Source organism: Bombina bombina, chromosome 2 (genome assembly GCF_027579735.1).
Source record: "Bombina bombina isolate aBomBom1 chromosome 2, aBomBom1.pri, whole genome shotgun sequence".
In the NCBI taxonomy this organism is placed as follows: Eukaryota; Metazoa; Chordata; class Amphibia; order Anura; family Bombinatoridae; genus Bombina; species Bombina bombina.
Genome location: NC_069500.1, coordinates 1,308,358,983 through 1,308,375,426, shown reverse-complemented (window position 1 = coordinate 1,308,375,426; position 16,444 = coordinate 1,308,358,983). Strand labels below are relative to the sequence as shown.

Here is a 16,444-nt window from a genome sequence, read left to right as displayed (position 1 = left end):
AACATATAAGTAAAGACTTTAGATGGTCATGTACAAATTATAAAAGGCTATTACTTATCTATTAATTTATTTTTTTATATATATATTTTTTTTTTTGCTTAAAATGTAGTGAATGTAAATATTTGTTCAGTTTTATTCTCTCCCTCTCTAAAAAATGTTTGCAAACGTACATTCTGTAAGAGATGCTCTGAATACTCTCTCTCTCTTCTCTCAATGTCCTCCATGGTTTGGAACTCAGAACTTTGATTCTGCGCCAGTTTGGTGGAATTTATTCTCGACTGATACTGAGCTTCCAGCTGCTCCAGTTCCTGAATAATATAAAAGGAGTACAGTTTAAATTAGTCTAGGAGCCAAACTCATTATTGTGTTTCTAATATTTAAATAGTTCATTTATTTGCATTGAAGGAAAGAAAGAAATATTAAAGAACTATTAGAGAGGAAACAGTGCATGATCTAATTTGTTAAAGCGTGAGATTTTATCACAAGTAGCAACACTATCTGTTTAACCTCTACAAAAGTGGGTTAAACACATACATAGTTAAAGCACTGCTTGAGAGTTTCAGAGAACTGCTGGTCCAGAGCAGAAAATGCCACTAACCTATTAACAAGCAGTAATTGCACCACTCAGCTGTGCAACAGCCACTATTGATTGGCTCACCAGCAGTTCTCTGTGGTTCCCAAGCAGTACATTAACCCTGTACAAAGGGGTTTAACGCATAGCAGTGCAAATTAGAGGATGTCATTTTTCTACTATAATGGCCCTTTAAAAGGACAGTAAACACCTTAAGATTTTAAAATAAAATGTTTAGTTATGCATAATGAAACACATTTGCAGTATATTGTCATTATTTTGTCCTCTTTTCATGTAATTTAGCTCTGACAATTGAGCAATTTTTACATCTCAGAATAGGAAAAGCACCCTTCTGACTGCTCCAGGCTAACCCTACTACATATATTTCACTAACTGGCTTCAGCTAATATATACTGCAAAACAGAATACTTTATACTAACTCTATGACAGTGTCTAGCCTTGTTGTCTGCAGAGTAATGCCCAGATTGTCTCCTGTAACTAAGACAAATCAGATAGAGCATGCAATGTTAAACAATTTTCAGATTTACTTCTATTATCATTTTTTTTTTTGTACCTTTTGTTGAAAAACAGGAACATATGCTTAGGAGCCTGCCCATTTCCGGAGCACTATGTGGCAGCCGTTTTGCAAGAATGTTATCCATTGCAAGAGCACTAGATGGCAGCACTATTTTCTGCCAAATAGTTCTCCAGATGCCTACCTAGGTATCTCTTCAACACAGAATATCATAGGAATTAAGTAAATTTGATAATAGAGGTAAATTGGAAACTTTTTAAAATGGTATTCTCTGAATCACAAAATAAAATTGAGGTTTTCATATCCCTTTAAGACTTGGCTGATATGTTATTCTATAGTAACACAACGGAAATGACTTGTAATTACAAGGTGTTTACTGTCCCATTAAGTAAAGCGTTTTTGTATGTACAGTATATTCAGAAGAAAACTAATTATTGGTGAAATTCACATAATAGATTACTAAATATGAAAAACTCTCTCGAAAAATACTGCTTTTCCATTTTATTTATAAAAACATGATTCAGAAAGAACATTTTTAAACAACTTTCAAATCAAATGTGCTTTGTTTTTGTGGTATACTTTATTGAAGCAGCAGCAATGCACTACTAGGAGCTAGCTGAACAAATCAGGTAAGCCAATGACAAGAGGTGTGTGTCAGATATTTATGCAGCCAGGAAACAGCAGCTAGCTCCCAGTAGTGTTTTGCTGCTCCTAAGCCTAGCAAGATAACAAAGCACATTAGATAATAGAAGTAATGTGCAAAGCTGTTTAAAATTGCATGCTCTATCTGAATCATAAAAGAAAAAAATTGGGGTTTCATACACCTTTAAAAAAATACATTTAATCAAGCAATTATCATGATAGCACCAATAAATGTACATGTAAAAAATAATTAAAACAAAGTAAAAGTTACTTGATCATTTTACACCTCCCTAGGCTCCTATAAAATTCATCTAAAAGACCAGATTACTAAAGTTATAAAGAACACATTAAGAAGACAATAAAAACCCTTAAGCTCATAGCAACCTACAAGAAAATAATAATGTTAAAAAAATGTGTAGTAGGAGAAACGACTGCACTGACGTAAGACATTAAAGTATATAAGGAATTATTTAAGGCAATTTCATGTTCAGCCGCTGTGAACAATTTCAATTTAGATACAGTAAAAATAACAAACATTTATAAATCGTACCCTACCCCAGGGTGCCCAGGCAAGCGTAAAACAACCAGTTAGTCTGCTGCAAGAAACCAGACATGTAAATAAGTGAGATTTGTGAAGATAGTCGTACTTAAACTTGAATAAATTACAATTTTAGTTGAAATAAATTTTTATTGAGTATATTTTTGACAATAACAAGATATGAGTAAAAGAAAAGGAAAGGAAAAAAAAAAATGCCGATGTTACAATTAGTCGACCATCTGCATGTACAGAGTCCGGCGATGGACCTAACAAATATAATTAAACTGAATCATGTAAAAACAATGTAAACCTTTTTTCGTTAGGCCTAAAGTATAGGGTAAAGAAGAAGAAAGAGATGATGTAGAAATGGAGAGAAAGAGGGTGGGTAAGGGGATGGGGGAGGACTTAGCCAGGATCTCTGCCCTAACTTTGTAAGTTCCAAGTTAGTATCTATTGGGGCTGAGGGAGCCTTTCAATGCTTTAATAGAAGCGCTTCCTTGAAGTTAACCTTTCACCTGTCCTCTATTCTGGAGTTTGATGTGTCGTGCATAATCCAGTAGAACCAAACCTTCTGGAAGGTTTCCTGTGTGTCTTGTAATATGGCAGCCTGTGCTGACATGTTATAGTAGTGTCTGATTTTAACAATAACCTCTCCCCATGTAGGGGCAGATTCCTTCCATCGGCGTGCTATACACACCCTAGTTGCTGTACATGTTATCTTTATGAAATGGTTTATGTGTTTATTGAACTCCTTAAGTTTAGTGTGCAGTAGTGCTTGTTCTAATGAAAGTGTAATTGGACTATCTAAAAGAGAGCTCAAAAAGTGTGATAGTCTGTTCCATGTTCTATGTGAATGAGGGCAGTCCCACCACATGTGTCTATAGGAACCTTCCACATCGCAGCCTCTGTAGCAGAGTTTGGATCCGTGTCTGATGGCATGTGAGGTAATAAGTGGTGTAAGGTACCAACGAAAGTTAGTTTTAATTACGTTTTCAAGCATGTCAGCTCCTAGTAGCCCCTTCCCTGCCCCGTAAATAATTTCATTCCAGGAATGTATGTCATATTCTTTATTTAAGTCTAATTCCCATTTTACTTGAAGGGGGGATTTGGTGGTCCCGATAGTTTCCTGGATTGCTTGATAAATACGAGAAATTGCTTTCTTAGGTCTCGTTGGTGAGCTACAGATAGTCTCTAAAGTGGTAAGAGGCCCTCTCTGGTCCCCAGATGTATGATGTAGTATGATGGATGAGATTTGTAGGTAGAAGAACCAGTGAAGTTTGGCTGGGTGTATTTTTTCTTGTAACTGAGTGTAAGTAGTTATTGTGCCCCCCTCCATTAGATCAGCTATCCTATATAACCCCCTGTTTTCCCATTTTTTAATAATTGAGGTGTGTTCCGGTTTAATAATACATCTTAGTGGCGTTTTGGTCGAATTATGTGGTAGTAATCTAAGAGTTGAAGTAAGTGTGGACCACTGTCTGATCATAAAGTCTGATAGAGGGAGGGTGTAGTGGTTTCTTCCTGAGCAGTTTTTCGGGTCCCAAAGCACCCGTGTTCGTGGTTTTATTTCCATAATGTCTGTTTCTATTTTTGTCCAGATGATATCCTCCTCCATTTCATTAAGAAGGGTTGTCTGCGCCAATCTAGCTGCTTGATAATAGTGTTTGAAATTTGGAGCCCCAACCCCCCCCAACCTTCTGTGCCTATTGAGAGTGTTCGTTGCTATTCGGGCTTTTTTGTTACCTCTTATGAAGTTGTTGGTGTATTTTTGAAGATCTTCTAAGTCTGGCGTGGGGATTTTGACAGGGAGGGTGCGAAATAAGTATAAAATCCTAGGAAGAACAGTCATTTTGACTGCGGACAACCTGCCCACCCAAGAAAATCCTAGTTTACCCCACTGTCTCAAATCCTGTTTAATAGATTTGTACAATGATGGAAAGTTTGCTTGATAAAGATCAGATGAGCTTTTAGTTAGCTTAATCCCCAAGTATTGAAGATGGTGTTTGGCCCACTTGAATTCAAAGTTTAGTTCGATTAGCTTTCTAGTATGTTCGGGGATTCCTAGAGGCATAGCCTCGCATTTCTCCAGATTTACCTTGTATCCTGATATTTTGGAATATACATCAATAATTTTGTAAAGATTTGGGAGTGAGATCAGGGGTTTGGATAAAGATAGCAAAATATCGTCTGCAAATAGAGTGAGTTTATATTCCCTCTGTTTGACCGTTATACCTGCAACATCTGGGGAGTTTCTAATATGTTGAGCGAGGGGTTCAATGCATAAAGCGAACAACAGTGGGGACAGGGGGCACCCCTGCCTAGTTCCATTAAGGACAGCAAATTTATCTGATTGATGGCCCATGGCCCGCACTCTCGCTGTAGGGGTAGAGTATATGCCTCTAATTGCTTTTAGAAATGGGCCCCCTATCCCCACTCTCTCTAAAACTGCTTGCATAAAGCCCCAATCAACTCTGTCGAACGCCTTCTCTGCGTCTAAGGAGAGCAGCAGAGAAGGCGTTTTTGTTATTTGTGCATAATCCAGTAGGGCTATCATTCTTCTAATGTTGTCTGGGGCCTCTCTATTTTTTATAAAGCCCACCTGGTCAGGATGGATTAACTTAGGGAGAATGTGTTTGAGACGATTTGCTAAAATTTTTGTTAGAATTTTTAAGTCCTGGTTTATCAGGGAGATTGGCCTGTAATTATGGCAATACATTTTATCTTTACCTGGCTTGGGGATCACTATAATCTTGGCGTCCAGAAGGTCGGGGGGGATGGCTTGTCCCTGCAGAATGTGGTTACAAAATTTAACTAGGTGGGGTGTAAGGGATGTTTTGAATAATTTATAATAGTCCCCTGGGAAGCCATCTGGGCCAGCTGCTTTCCCTGGTTTTAGATCTCGTAAGACTGTAAGCACCTCTTGGCTCGTGATATCAGCACTGAGAATGTCGAGGTCCTTTTGGTCAATCTTAGGTAGATTAGCCTCTTCTAAAAATTTGTCAAGCAGCGTTTGGGTTTGTGGTGTGTTGCTAACTTTTCGTCCATCATATAAGGTTCCATAGTATGCCGCAAAACTGTTGACTATGTCTATAGGGTTTGAGGTCACCCCTCCACCCATTTTGTAAAGTGTGGGAATAGTTATGTCCCTGATTTTGTTTTTGATTTTATTAGCCAGGAACCTATCTGGCTTGTTAGCGTAGACAAAATATTTGGCCTGCAGTCTTAATCCTGCTCTAATCGATTGGTCGTTAAGTATCTTATCTAAGGTCTGTCTCCTATCTTGTAAAGTTTTATAAATATTGTTAGAGCCTGTAAGTTTATGGCGCTTTTCCAAAGCGGTTATTTCCGCTTGAAGTGTCATAATTGCTGTTTTTGCTTTACGTTTGTGTTGTGATTTTAGCTGGATTAAAAGTCCTCTAATAACCGACTTGTGAGCAGCCCACTCCTGGATGGGGTTATCAACCGAGTTAACGTTGACCTCCCAATAGTCTGACATGTGTTTAAGAATAGACTCCTTCTGTAGCGGGTCTTTCAAAATTGTGGGGTCATAAGTCCAGTTTTTCATTGAACTGGGTGGAAGTAGCCCTTCCACCTTAATCGATACCATTGCATGGTCCGACCAAACGCATGAAGAAATGGAGGAGGATATAAGATTTGTTAGTAGTATTTGGCTCAAAAAGATATAATCCAATCTAAAATATTTGTGGTGTGCAGGGGAGAAATAGGTGTGATCTGATGTATCTCCATAAAGGGCCTTCCAGGAGTCTGATAGGTTGTGACCCTCCAGAGTGTGTACTATATGTTTAGCCTTGCTTATATGTCTGTGATGTCTGTGGGGATGTTGGATCATTGGATGGTAGTCTTGTTTATATAATGAGACATTAAAATCGCCTGCTAGGAATATTCTGGTGGCATTCCAGCTAGATAGAAGAAAAGATAACCTGGTGAAAAATTGTTCCTGGTGGTCGTTCGGAGCGTAAATGTTACAGAAAACAACTTCCACCTCATTAAGTATGCCCCGTAGTATTATGTATCTTCCCTCCTTATCAGTAATGGTGTTTGTGACATTAAAATTCAAAGAGGAATGCAACAGGATAGACACTCCTCTCTTTTTCTTATCGATGGTAGAGTGGAAATGTAAGGGGAATTGTCTCTCCCAATATTTTGGTATGTGACCTGATATGAAGTGGGTTTCCTGTAGAAATATTACATTGGCCCCTAAATGTTTGTATTGTGTTAATGCCTTTCTTCTTTTAACCTCTGAGTTGAGGCCTCTCACATTGTGAGAGACTAAGGTAATATTAGATGCGGCCATGAGTATGTGTGAAGTTCTTGGAATGTTTCATTGTGTACCATAAACCTTCCGGTTCAGTGTATGGAATATAGATCTTACCCCAATCTATAGCTCTATTTGTCTTGCCAACATTTGCTGGTTTGTACTCTTGTGGCAGAAAGTCCTGTAGTCTTTGTAGGGGAGGGAGAGGTGGGATAGGTAGAGGAAGAGGAAGAGAAAGAGTCTGAAAAAGAGAGAAAAACAGGTTAATGTCAATAACATTGATGAAAATAATCCATAACCATAAACCTGGAGTAAAAAACATTTCCCTGGAGTTATCCTTCTGAAATAACATATATGATTCTAGGGGGGAACTGGAACTAGGGGAAGGGCCAACTATCTTCTCTTGTAGTGCATTATAGGGGAAAGAGTATAGTGCAAAATGGCCATAATGACTTGAAATAAATATTAAGCTTTTCTATAAATACTAACGGCTGAACATGTGCTCTCACTAGATAAATATTCTGAATATAAGTGAGATGGTTACAACAAGTGAAGTGAACTAGAGTCTGTGATACAGGACTTTAAATGTAGAAACCACAGTTAGACCTGGTATTAAGGTTCAGATTTCAGTGTTTCTATCTTGTAGTCTCCAACTCTCTTCTGTGACCTGCAAAAAAGAAGGGGAGAAACAAAGAGACCAACCAAATTATATAGATAGAGTCTGTCATCTGTTTTTCTGCCTTTTTTGGGGTGATCTTGTCCATTGAGACTTCTGGGATTTCAAAGGTATCCTTAGTGGTTTAGGCGTCTCTGTTGAAAGCGAGGGTTCTGGTATGTTCGGGGTTTCAAGGCCCAGGGCTTCGCAGATGTCTGGGATCCCAATTGCATCTCGGATTGTGAGGATTTTGTTGTCCTTGGTGATATGCAGGGCAAATGGGAAACCCCACCTATATTGGATTCGGTTTTTTCTGAGAAGAGTAGTTAGGGGTCGCAAGGTGCCCCTTCTCTGCAAAGTTCTGGTACTCAAGTCCTGGAAAAAGTGTATTATATTACCCCTAAATTTAAGAGGGACCAATTGCTGGCTTATCTACCGTCATATCTCTTTTAGTTATCTCCTCTACCATTTCAGGAACAGAAACCTGAAAGGAGACTTGGTGTACCAGAGTATGAGTGAGACTGTTCTGCAGGCAGGATTTGCAAGGTTCCATAGAAAGAAGAATGCACAAGCAGAACAGAGCTTATAACCTGTGACTTTCACATAATATGCAGTACAGTTAGAAGCTCTGTCATGAACATCTAAGTAGGAGAAAAAAGTGACAAACACCACCAGGGCAAGCTAGATTCACTAAAAGCCTCTTTTATACAACTCTTCACCAGTGATGTGCGGTGAGTTGAGAGGCAAGTGAGGCACTGGTATGATACCCCCAAGAAGCCCATATATAAAAATAAAGAGACATCAGGGAGATGCCAGTTAGCACTTTACAGAGAGACTGACTGTGCTCTGTAAAGTGAAGAGAAAGAGAACCTCTCATATGAGATGGTTCTCTCTCTTCACTAGTTTACCCTACAGAGCACAGTCAGTCTCTTTTTAAAGTGCTAGCTGGCACCTCCCTGATGTCTCTTCCTTTTTATACATGGGCTTCCCGGGTGTATAATAGGAGGTGGTCAGCACAGTTATAAAAAGGAAGAGACATCAGGGAGGTGCCAGTTAGCACTTTACAGAGAGACTGACTGTGCTCTGTAAAGTGAAGAGAAAGAGAAACTGAACCTATCTCATGGGGTGGTTCTCTTTCTCTTCACTTTACAGAGCACAGTCAGTCTCTCTGTAAAGTGCTAACTGGCACCTCCCTGATGTCTCTTCCTTTTTATAACCGTGCTGACCACCTCCTAGCTGCCTGAGGGATTTGTTTTTTTATCCCACTATTTTTGGGAGACATTTGTTAACCCTTATGCTGCACAAGTCAAAAAAGCAGCCAGGGCTGCCAACTAGCAAAGAAAGCTTTTGGAGGTGAGGGGACACAGGCCCCAATTGTATATCTTAGTTCATGTAGTAAAAGTTCTAGCGTTCTTTCATGCAACCCCTAAGTCTTGTGCTGCCCACTGTATGTTGCTTCTTTTATTGTCAGCTCAAGAGCATACTTGTGACTTTTTTTTTCTCCCATGATTTTATAGAACCATATCTGTATTAGGTAGTAAATTCCTAGCACCTAATCCAGTGTCTATATACCTACCAATACAGAAATGGTTTTATAAAAGCATGGGAGAAAAGTCACAAGTATACTCTTGAGCTGACAATAAAAGAAGTAACATGCAGTGGGTAGCACAAGACTTAGGGGTTGCATGAAAGGATACTAGAACTTTTACTACATAAACTAAGATATGCAATTGGGGCCTGTGTCCCCTCACCTCCAAAAGCTTTCTTTACTAGTTGGCTGCCCTGGCACACAACTCACAACTTGTGCCGCATAAGGGTTAACAAATGCCTCCAGAAAATAAGGGGCTGAAAAAATAAATCACTCAGACAGTGAGGAGGTGGTCAGCAGTGCAGTTTTAAAAGGCAGATAAATCAGGGAAGTGCCAGTTAGCACTTTACAGAGAGACTGGCTGTGCTCTGTAAAGTGAAGATAAAGAGAACCTCTCTCATAAGTAGTACTGCTTGCTTCTATCTAGAGATAGTCGCATATGTCACACTTGAAACAAAAGTAGTATAGTAAAAGTACTGTACTGCACATACTTTACCCACTTACCCTCCAGGGCAGGTCCTTGGCCTCACTCACAGTCGACATTTGACTTGACAGTCTTCTCTTCCTAAGTCAATCTTCTCTTCAATAAAATGAGTCCGACGCTCCACTCCAGTCTCCAAGACAGTTCTCTGAGTCCTGACCTGAGTCCTCTCTTCCTGCCTCTTTGATTTCTCACGCCGCGTCTGTCTCAGGCGTCACACAGTCACGTCACACGTGACTCTCTAGTACCGGCTCCTTCCCTCTAGACCATGTGACTCCTCACAACGTCACTCATTATTTCAGAGTGCACTTTGCTGATTGGCTCCATAACAAGAGGTGGCTGGAGAGCCGGCTGCCTCTATTGTGAGCACATGAGCCACGAAAAAGTACCACTGGGTAGCGCTTGTTTTTAGCAGCTCATTACAATTATCAGCCAACATAGCCATGTAGAGGCAGCTGGAGCCGGCCGCCTCTATTGGGAGCATAATGAGCATCACTAGGTGGAGCTGGTTTTCGCGGCTCATTACAAAGCTATCAGATCAGTTATTCAGCAAACATAAACAAAGCCATGTTGCGCACTGGAGGGCAGCAGGAGCCGCTCACTGGCTGCCTCCATTGTGCAACATGCCATTGATAGTTCATCGGCCATACTGTCGAGGTGGTATAGTAGTACATTGTCGGACGGACCTGGGGGGGGGTGTACATTTATGCAATCATGCATCATTTAAAATGAGACCAATTTTTTTTTTTAATAAAAAAAACTTAAAACCTCCTTAAAACTTTTTATTCTCTCATTTGACAGGTGAGGCGCTAAAAATCCCTTATACTGCCAATTTTTTAAATTAATAGGCTACCTAGAAAAACAGTGAATTGGTTGAGACTGGAGAAACTGTAAATAAAAACTAACTCATTATTTGATTATCTTTCAATTAAACTAAAATAAGATATGGTTACATTTATGTGGGTTTGACATAAGTTTTTTTTTGGACAGAAAATTATAATATGCTCCACAACACCAGTCTTACAATTGTATTATTTCAATGGATCAATTGAATTCTTCCAAGCAGGGACACGTCTCATGTTTACTCCTATAGTGTTCACAACCATCAGGGATAGTGAATACAAATTGCTGTTTGTATTTGGGTGCACAATGAGATCCACAAAAAATAACTGAACAATTTACTCCCATAATATACATTTATTATAAGTTGTTATGGCTTATACAGGAGTTTCCGTATATAGAAAAAAAACATAATTTATGTAAGAACTTACCTGATAAATTCATTTCTTTCATATTAGCAAGAGTCCATGAGCTAGTGACGTATGGGATATACATTCCTACCAGGAGGGGCAAAGTTTCCCAAACCTTAAAATGCCTATAAATACACCCCTCACCACACCCACAATTCAGTTTAACGAATAGCCAAGAAGTGGGGTGATAAGAAAGTGCGAAAGCATAAAAAATAAGGAATTGGAATAATTGTGCTTTATACAAAAATCATAACCACCACAAAAAAAGGGCGAGCCTCATGGACTCTTGCTAATATGAAAGAAATGAATTTATCAGGTAAGTTCTTACATAAATTATGTTTTCTTTCATGTAATTAGCAAGAGTCCATGAGCTAGTGACGTATGGGATAATGATTACCCAAGATGTGGATCTTTCCACACAAGAGTCACTAGAGAGGGAGGGATAAAATAAAGACAGCCAATTCCTGCTGAAAATAATCCACACCCAAAATAAAGTTTAATGAAACATAAGCAGAAGATTCAAACTGAAACCGCTGCCTGAAGTACTTTTCTACCAAAAACTGCTTCAGAAGAAGAAAATACATCAAAATGGTAGAATTTAGTAAAGGTATGCAAAGAGGACCAAGTTGCTGCTTTGCAAATCTGATCAATCGAAGCTTCATTCCTAAATGTCCAGGAAGTAGAAACTGACCTAGTAGAATGAGCAGTAATCCTCTGAGGCGGAGTTTTACCCGACTCAACATAGGCAAGATGAATTAAAGATTTCAACCAAGATGCCAAAGAAATGGCAGAAGCTTTCTGGCCTTTTCTAGAACCGGAAAAGATAACAAATAAACTAGAAGTCTTTCGGAAAGACTTAGTAGCTTCAACATAATATTTCAAAGCTCTAACAACATCCAAAGAAAGCAACGATTTCTCCTTAAAATTCTTAGGATTAGGACATAATGAAGGAACCACAATTTCTCTACTAATGTTGTTGGAATTCACAACTTTAGGTAAAAATTCAAAAGAAGTTCGCAACACCGCCTTATCCTGATGAAAAATCAGAAAAGGAGACTCACAAGAAAGAGCATATAATTCAGAAACTCTTCTGGCAAAAGAGATTGCCAAAAGGAACAAAACTTTCCAAGAAAGTAATTTAATGTCCAATGAATGCATAGGTTCAAACGGAGGAGCTTGAAGAACCCCCAGAACCAAATTCAAACTCCAAGGAGGAGAAATTGACTTAATGACAGGTTTTATACGAACCAAAGGTTGTACAAAACAATGAATATCAGGAAGATTAGCAATCCTTCTGTGAAAAAGAACAGAAAGAGCAGAGATTTGTCTTTCAAGGAACTTGCGGACAAACCTTTATCTAAACCATCCTGAAGAAAAATAAGTCTTCCAGACTCTATAATATATCTCTCTAGATACAGATTTACGAGCCTGTCACATAGTATCAATCACAGAGTCAGAGAAACCTCTTTGACCAAGAATCAAGCGTTCAAACTCCATACCTTAAAATTAAGGTTTTGAGATCCTGATGGAAAAAAAAAAAAACCTTGAGACAGAAAGACTGGTCTTAACGGAAGAGTCCACAGCTGGCAAGAGGCCATCCGGACAAGATCCGCATACCAAAACCTGTGAGGCCATGCTGGAGCTACCAGCAGGACAAATGAGCATTCCTTTAGAATATTGGAGAATACCCTTGGAAGAAGAACTAGAGGCGGAAAGATATAGGCAGGATGACACTTGTAAGGAAGAGCTAATGCATCCACTGCCTCTGCCCGAGGATCCCGGGATCCGGACAGATACCAGGTAAGTTTCTTGTTTAGATGAGAAGCCATCAGATCTATTTCTGGGAATTCCCACATTTGAACAATCTGAGGAAATACCTCTGGGTGAAGACCATTCGCCCAGGTGCAATGTTTGGCGACTGAGATAATCCGCTTTCCAATTGTCCATACCTGGGATATGAACCGCAGAGATTAGACAGGAGCTGGATTCCGCCCAAACCAAAATTCGAGATACTTCTTTCATAGCCAGAGGACTGTGAGTCCCTCCTTGATGATTGATGTATGCCACAGTTGTGACATTGTCTATCTGAAAACAAATGAACAACTCTCTCTTCAGAAAAGGCCAAGACTGAAGAGCTCTGAAAATTGCACGGAGTTCCAAAATATTGATCGGAAATCTCACCTCCTGAGATTCCCAAACCCCTTATGCCGTCAGATACCCCCACACAGCTCCCCAACCTGTAAGACTTGCATCTGTTGAGATTATAGTCCAGGTCGGAAGAACAAAGAAGCCCCCTGAACTAAACGATGGTGATCTGTCCACCATGTCAGAGAGTGTCGTATAATCGGTTTAAAGATATTAATTGAGATATCTTTGAGTAATCCCTGCACCATTGGTTCAGCATATAGAGCTGAAGAGGTCGCATGTGAAAACGAGCAAAGGAGATCGCATCTGATGCGGCAGTCCTAAGACCTAAAATTTCCATGCATAAGGCTACCAAAGGGAATGATTGTGACTGAAGGTTTTGACAAGCTGATATCAATGTTAAACTTCTCTTGTCTGACAAGGACAGAGTCATAGACACTGAATCTATCTAGAAACCTAAAAAGGTTACCCTTGTCTGAGGAATCAATGAACTGATTGGTAAATTGATCCTCCAACCATGAACTTGAAGAAACAACACAAGTCGATTCGTATGAGATTCTTCGAAAATGAGAAGACTGAGCAAGTACCAAGATATCGTCCAAATAAGGAAATACCAAAACCCTGTTCTCTGATTACAGAAAGAAGGGCACCGAAAACCTTTGAAAAAAATTCTTGGAACTGAGGCTAGGCCAAACGGTAGAGCCACAAAACTGGTAATGCTTGTCTAAAAAGAGAATCTCAGACACTAAAAGTGATCTGGATGAATCGGAATATGCAGATACACATCCTGTAAATCTATTGTAGACATATAATGCCCTTGCTAAACAAAAGGCAGGATAGTCCTACAGTAACCATCTTGAATGTTGGTATCCTTACATAACGATTCAATATTGATAGATCCGGAACTGGTCTGAAGGAATTGACCTTCTTTGGTACAATGAAGAGATAAAATAAAACCCCAGCCCCTGTTCCAGAACTGGAACTGGCATAATTACTCCAGCCAACTCTAGATCTGAAACACATTTCAGAAATGCTGAGCCTTTGCTGTGTTAACTGGGACACGGGAAAGAAAAAAATCTCTTAGCAGGAGGCCTTAACTTGAAGCCAATTCTGTACCTTTCCGAAACAATGTTCTGAAACCAGAGATTGAGAACGGAATTGATCCAAATTTCTTTGAAGAAAACATAATCTGCCCCATACCAGCTGAACTGGAATAAGGGCCGCACCTTCATGGGTACTTAGGAGCTGGCTATAGGTTTCTATAAGGCTTGGATATATTCCAAACTGGAAATAGTTTCCAAACTGATACCGCTCCTAAAGATGAAGGATCAGGCTTTTGTTCCTTGTTGTGAGGAAAAGAACGAAAAAAGATTATTAAACCTAAATTTACCTTGGATTTTTTATCCTTTGGTAAAAAAAGTTCCCTTCCTTCCAGAAACAGTTGAGATAATAATTTATTACCCTGGAAAGAAAGGGAAAGCAAAGTTGACTTAGAAGACAAATCAGCATTCCAAGTTTAATCCATAAAGCTTTTCTAGCTAAAATAGCTAGAGACATATACCTGACATCAACTCTAATGATATCAAAAGATGGTATCACCAATAAAATTATTAGCATGTTATAGAATAATAATAATGCTATAAAATTATGATCTGTTACTTGTTGCGCTAAAACTTCTAACCAAAAAGTTGAAGCTGCAGCAACATCCGCTAAAAATATAGCAGGTCTAAGAAGATTACCTGAACATAAGTAAGCTTTTCTTAGAAAGGATTCAATTTTCCTATCTAAAGGATCCTTAAATGAAGTACTATCTGCCGTAGGAATAGTAGTACATTTAGCAGGAGTAGAGACAGCCCCATAACCTTAGGGATTTTGTCCCAAAAAACTCTAATCTGTCAGATGGCACAGGATATAATTGCTTAAACGTTTAGAAGGAGTAAAAGAATTACCCAAATTGTTCCATTCCCTGGAAATTACTTCAGAAATAGCATCAGGGAGATTAAACACTTCTGGAATAACTACAGGAGATTTAAAAAACATAATTTATGCTTACCTGATAAATTCCTTTCTCCTGTAGTGTAGTCAGTCCACGGGTCATCCATTACTTATGGAATATTTCTCTTCCTAACAGGAAACTGCAAGAGAATTACCCAGCAGAGCTTGCTATATAGCTCCTCCCCTCACCTATCATAGTCAGTCATTCGACCAAAGCAGACGAGAAAGGAGGAACCATAGGGTACAGTGGTGACTGGAGTTTAATTAAAATTTAGACCTGCCGTAAAAACAGGGCGGGCCGTGGACTGACTACACTACAGGAGAAAGGAATTTATCAGGTAAGCATAAATTATGTTTTCTCCTGTTAAGTGTAGTCAGTCCACGGGTCATCCATTACTTATGGAATACCAATACCAAAGCTAAAGTACACGGATGAAGGGAGGGACAAGGCAGGAACATTAAACAGAAGGAACCACTGCCTGAAGTACCTTTCTCCCAAACACAGCCTCCGAGGAAGCAAAAGTGTCAAATTTGTAAAATTTTGAAAAAGTGTGAAGCGAAGACCAAGTCGCAGCCTTGCAAATCTGTTCAACAGAGGCCTCATTTTTAAAGGCCCAGGTGGAAGCCACAGCTCTAGTAGAATGAGCTGTAATCCTTTCAGGGGGCTGCTGTCCAGCAGTCTCATAGGCTAATCGTATTATGCTACAAAACCAAAAAGAGAGAGAGGTAGCCAAAGCCTTTTGACCTCTCCTCTGTCCAGAGTAAATGACAAACAGGGAAGAAGTTTGACGAAAATCCCTAGTTGCCTGCAAATAGAATTTCAGGGCACGGACTACGTCCAGATTATGCAAAAGTCGTTCCTTCTTTGAAGAAGGGTTAGGACACAGAGATGGAACAACAATCTCTTGATTGATATTCCTGTTAGTAACTACCTTAGGTAAGAACCCAGGTTTAGTACGCAGGACTACCTTGTCTGAATGAAAAATCAGATAAGGAGAATCACAATGTAAGGCAGATAACTCAGACTCTTCGAGCCGAGGAAATAGCCATCAAAAACAGAACTTTCCAAGATAACAACTTGCTATCAATGGAATGAAGGGGTTCAAATGGAACGCCTTGAAGAACATTAAGAACTAAGTTTAAGCTCCACGGCGGAGCAACAGACTTAAACACAGGCTTAATCCTAGTTAAAGCCTGACAGAAAGCCTGAACGTCTGGAACTTCAGCCAGACGTTTGTGTAGAAGAATAGACAGAGCAGAAATCTGTCCCTTTAACGAACTAGTAGATAAGCCCTTTTCTAAACCCTCTTGTAGAAAGGACAATATCCTAGGAATCCTAACCTTACTCCATGAGTAACTCTTGGATTCGCACCAACGTAAATATGTACGCCATATTTTATGGTAAATTTTTCTGGTAACAGGCTTCCTAGCCTGTATTAAGGTATCAATAACCGACTCCGAGAAACCACGCTTTGATAGAGTCAAGCGTTCAATCTCCATGCAGTCAGCCATCTATCAGCACTGCTCCCGGGTCCCTGGACCTGAATCCGTAACAAGGAAGCTTGGCGTTCTGACGAGACGCCATGAGATCTAGATCTGGTTTGCCCCAACGACGAATCAGTTGAGCAAAGACCTCCGGATGGAGCTCCCACTCTCCCGGATGAAAAGTCTGGCGACTTAGAAAATCCGCCTCCCAGTTCTCCACGCCTGGGATGTAGATCGCTGACAGGTGGCAAGAGTGAGACTCTGCCCAGCGAATTATCTTTGA

General features: G+C 39.7%; 1 protein-coding gene across 1 annotated transcript in view; it reads right to left on the bottom strand.

Annotated features, from left to right (window-relative positions):
- EVC (EvC ciliary complex subunit 1) overlaps positions 1-16,444 on the bottom strand; it is a 561,189-nt gene that overhangs the window by 323,915 nt on the left and 220,830 nt on the right. The window contains exon 6 of the mRNA XM_053700301.1: positions 171-308. Coding sequence (XP_053556276.1) covers positions 171-308 — 138 coding nt within the window. The remainder of the gene's footprint in view (positions 1-170; positions 309-16,444) is intronic.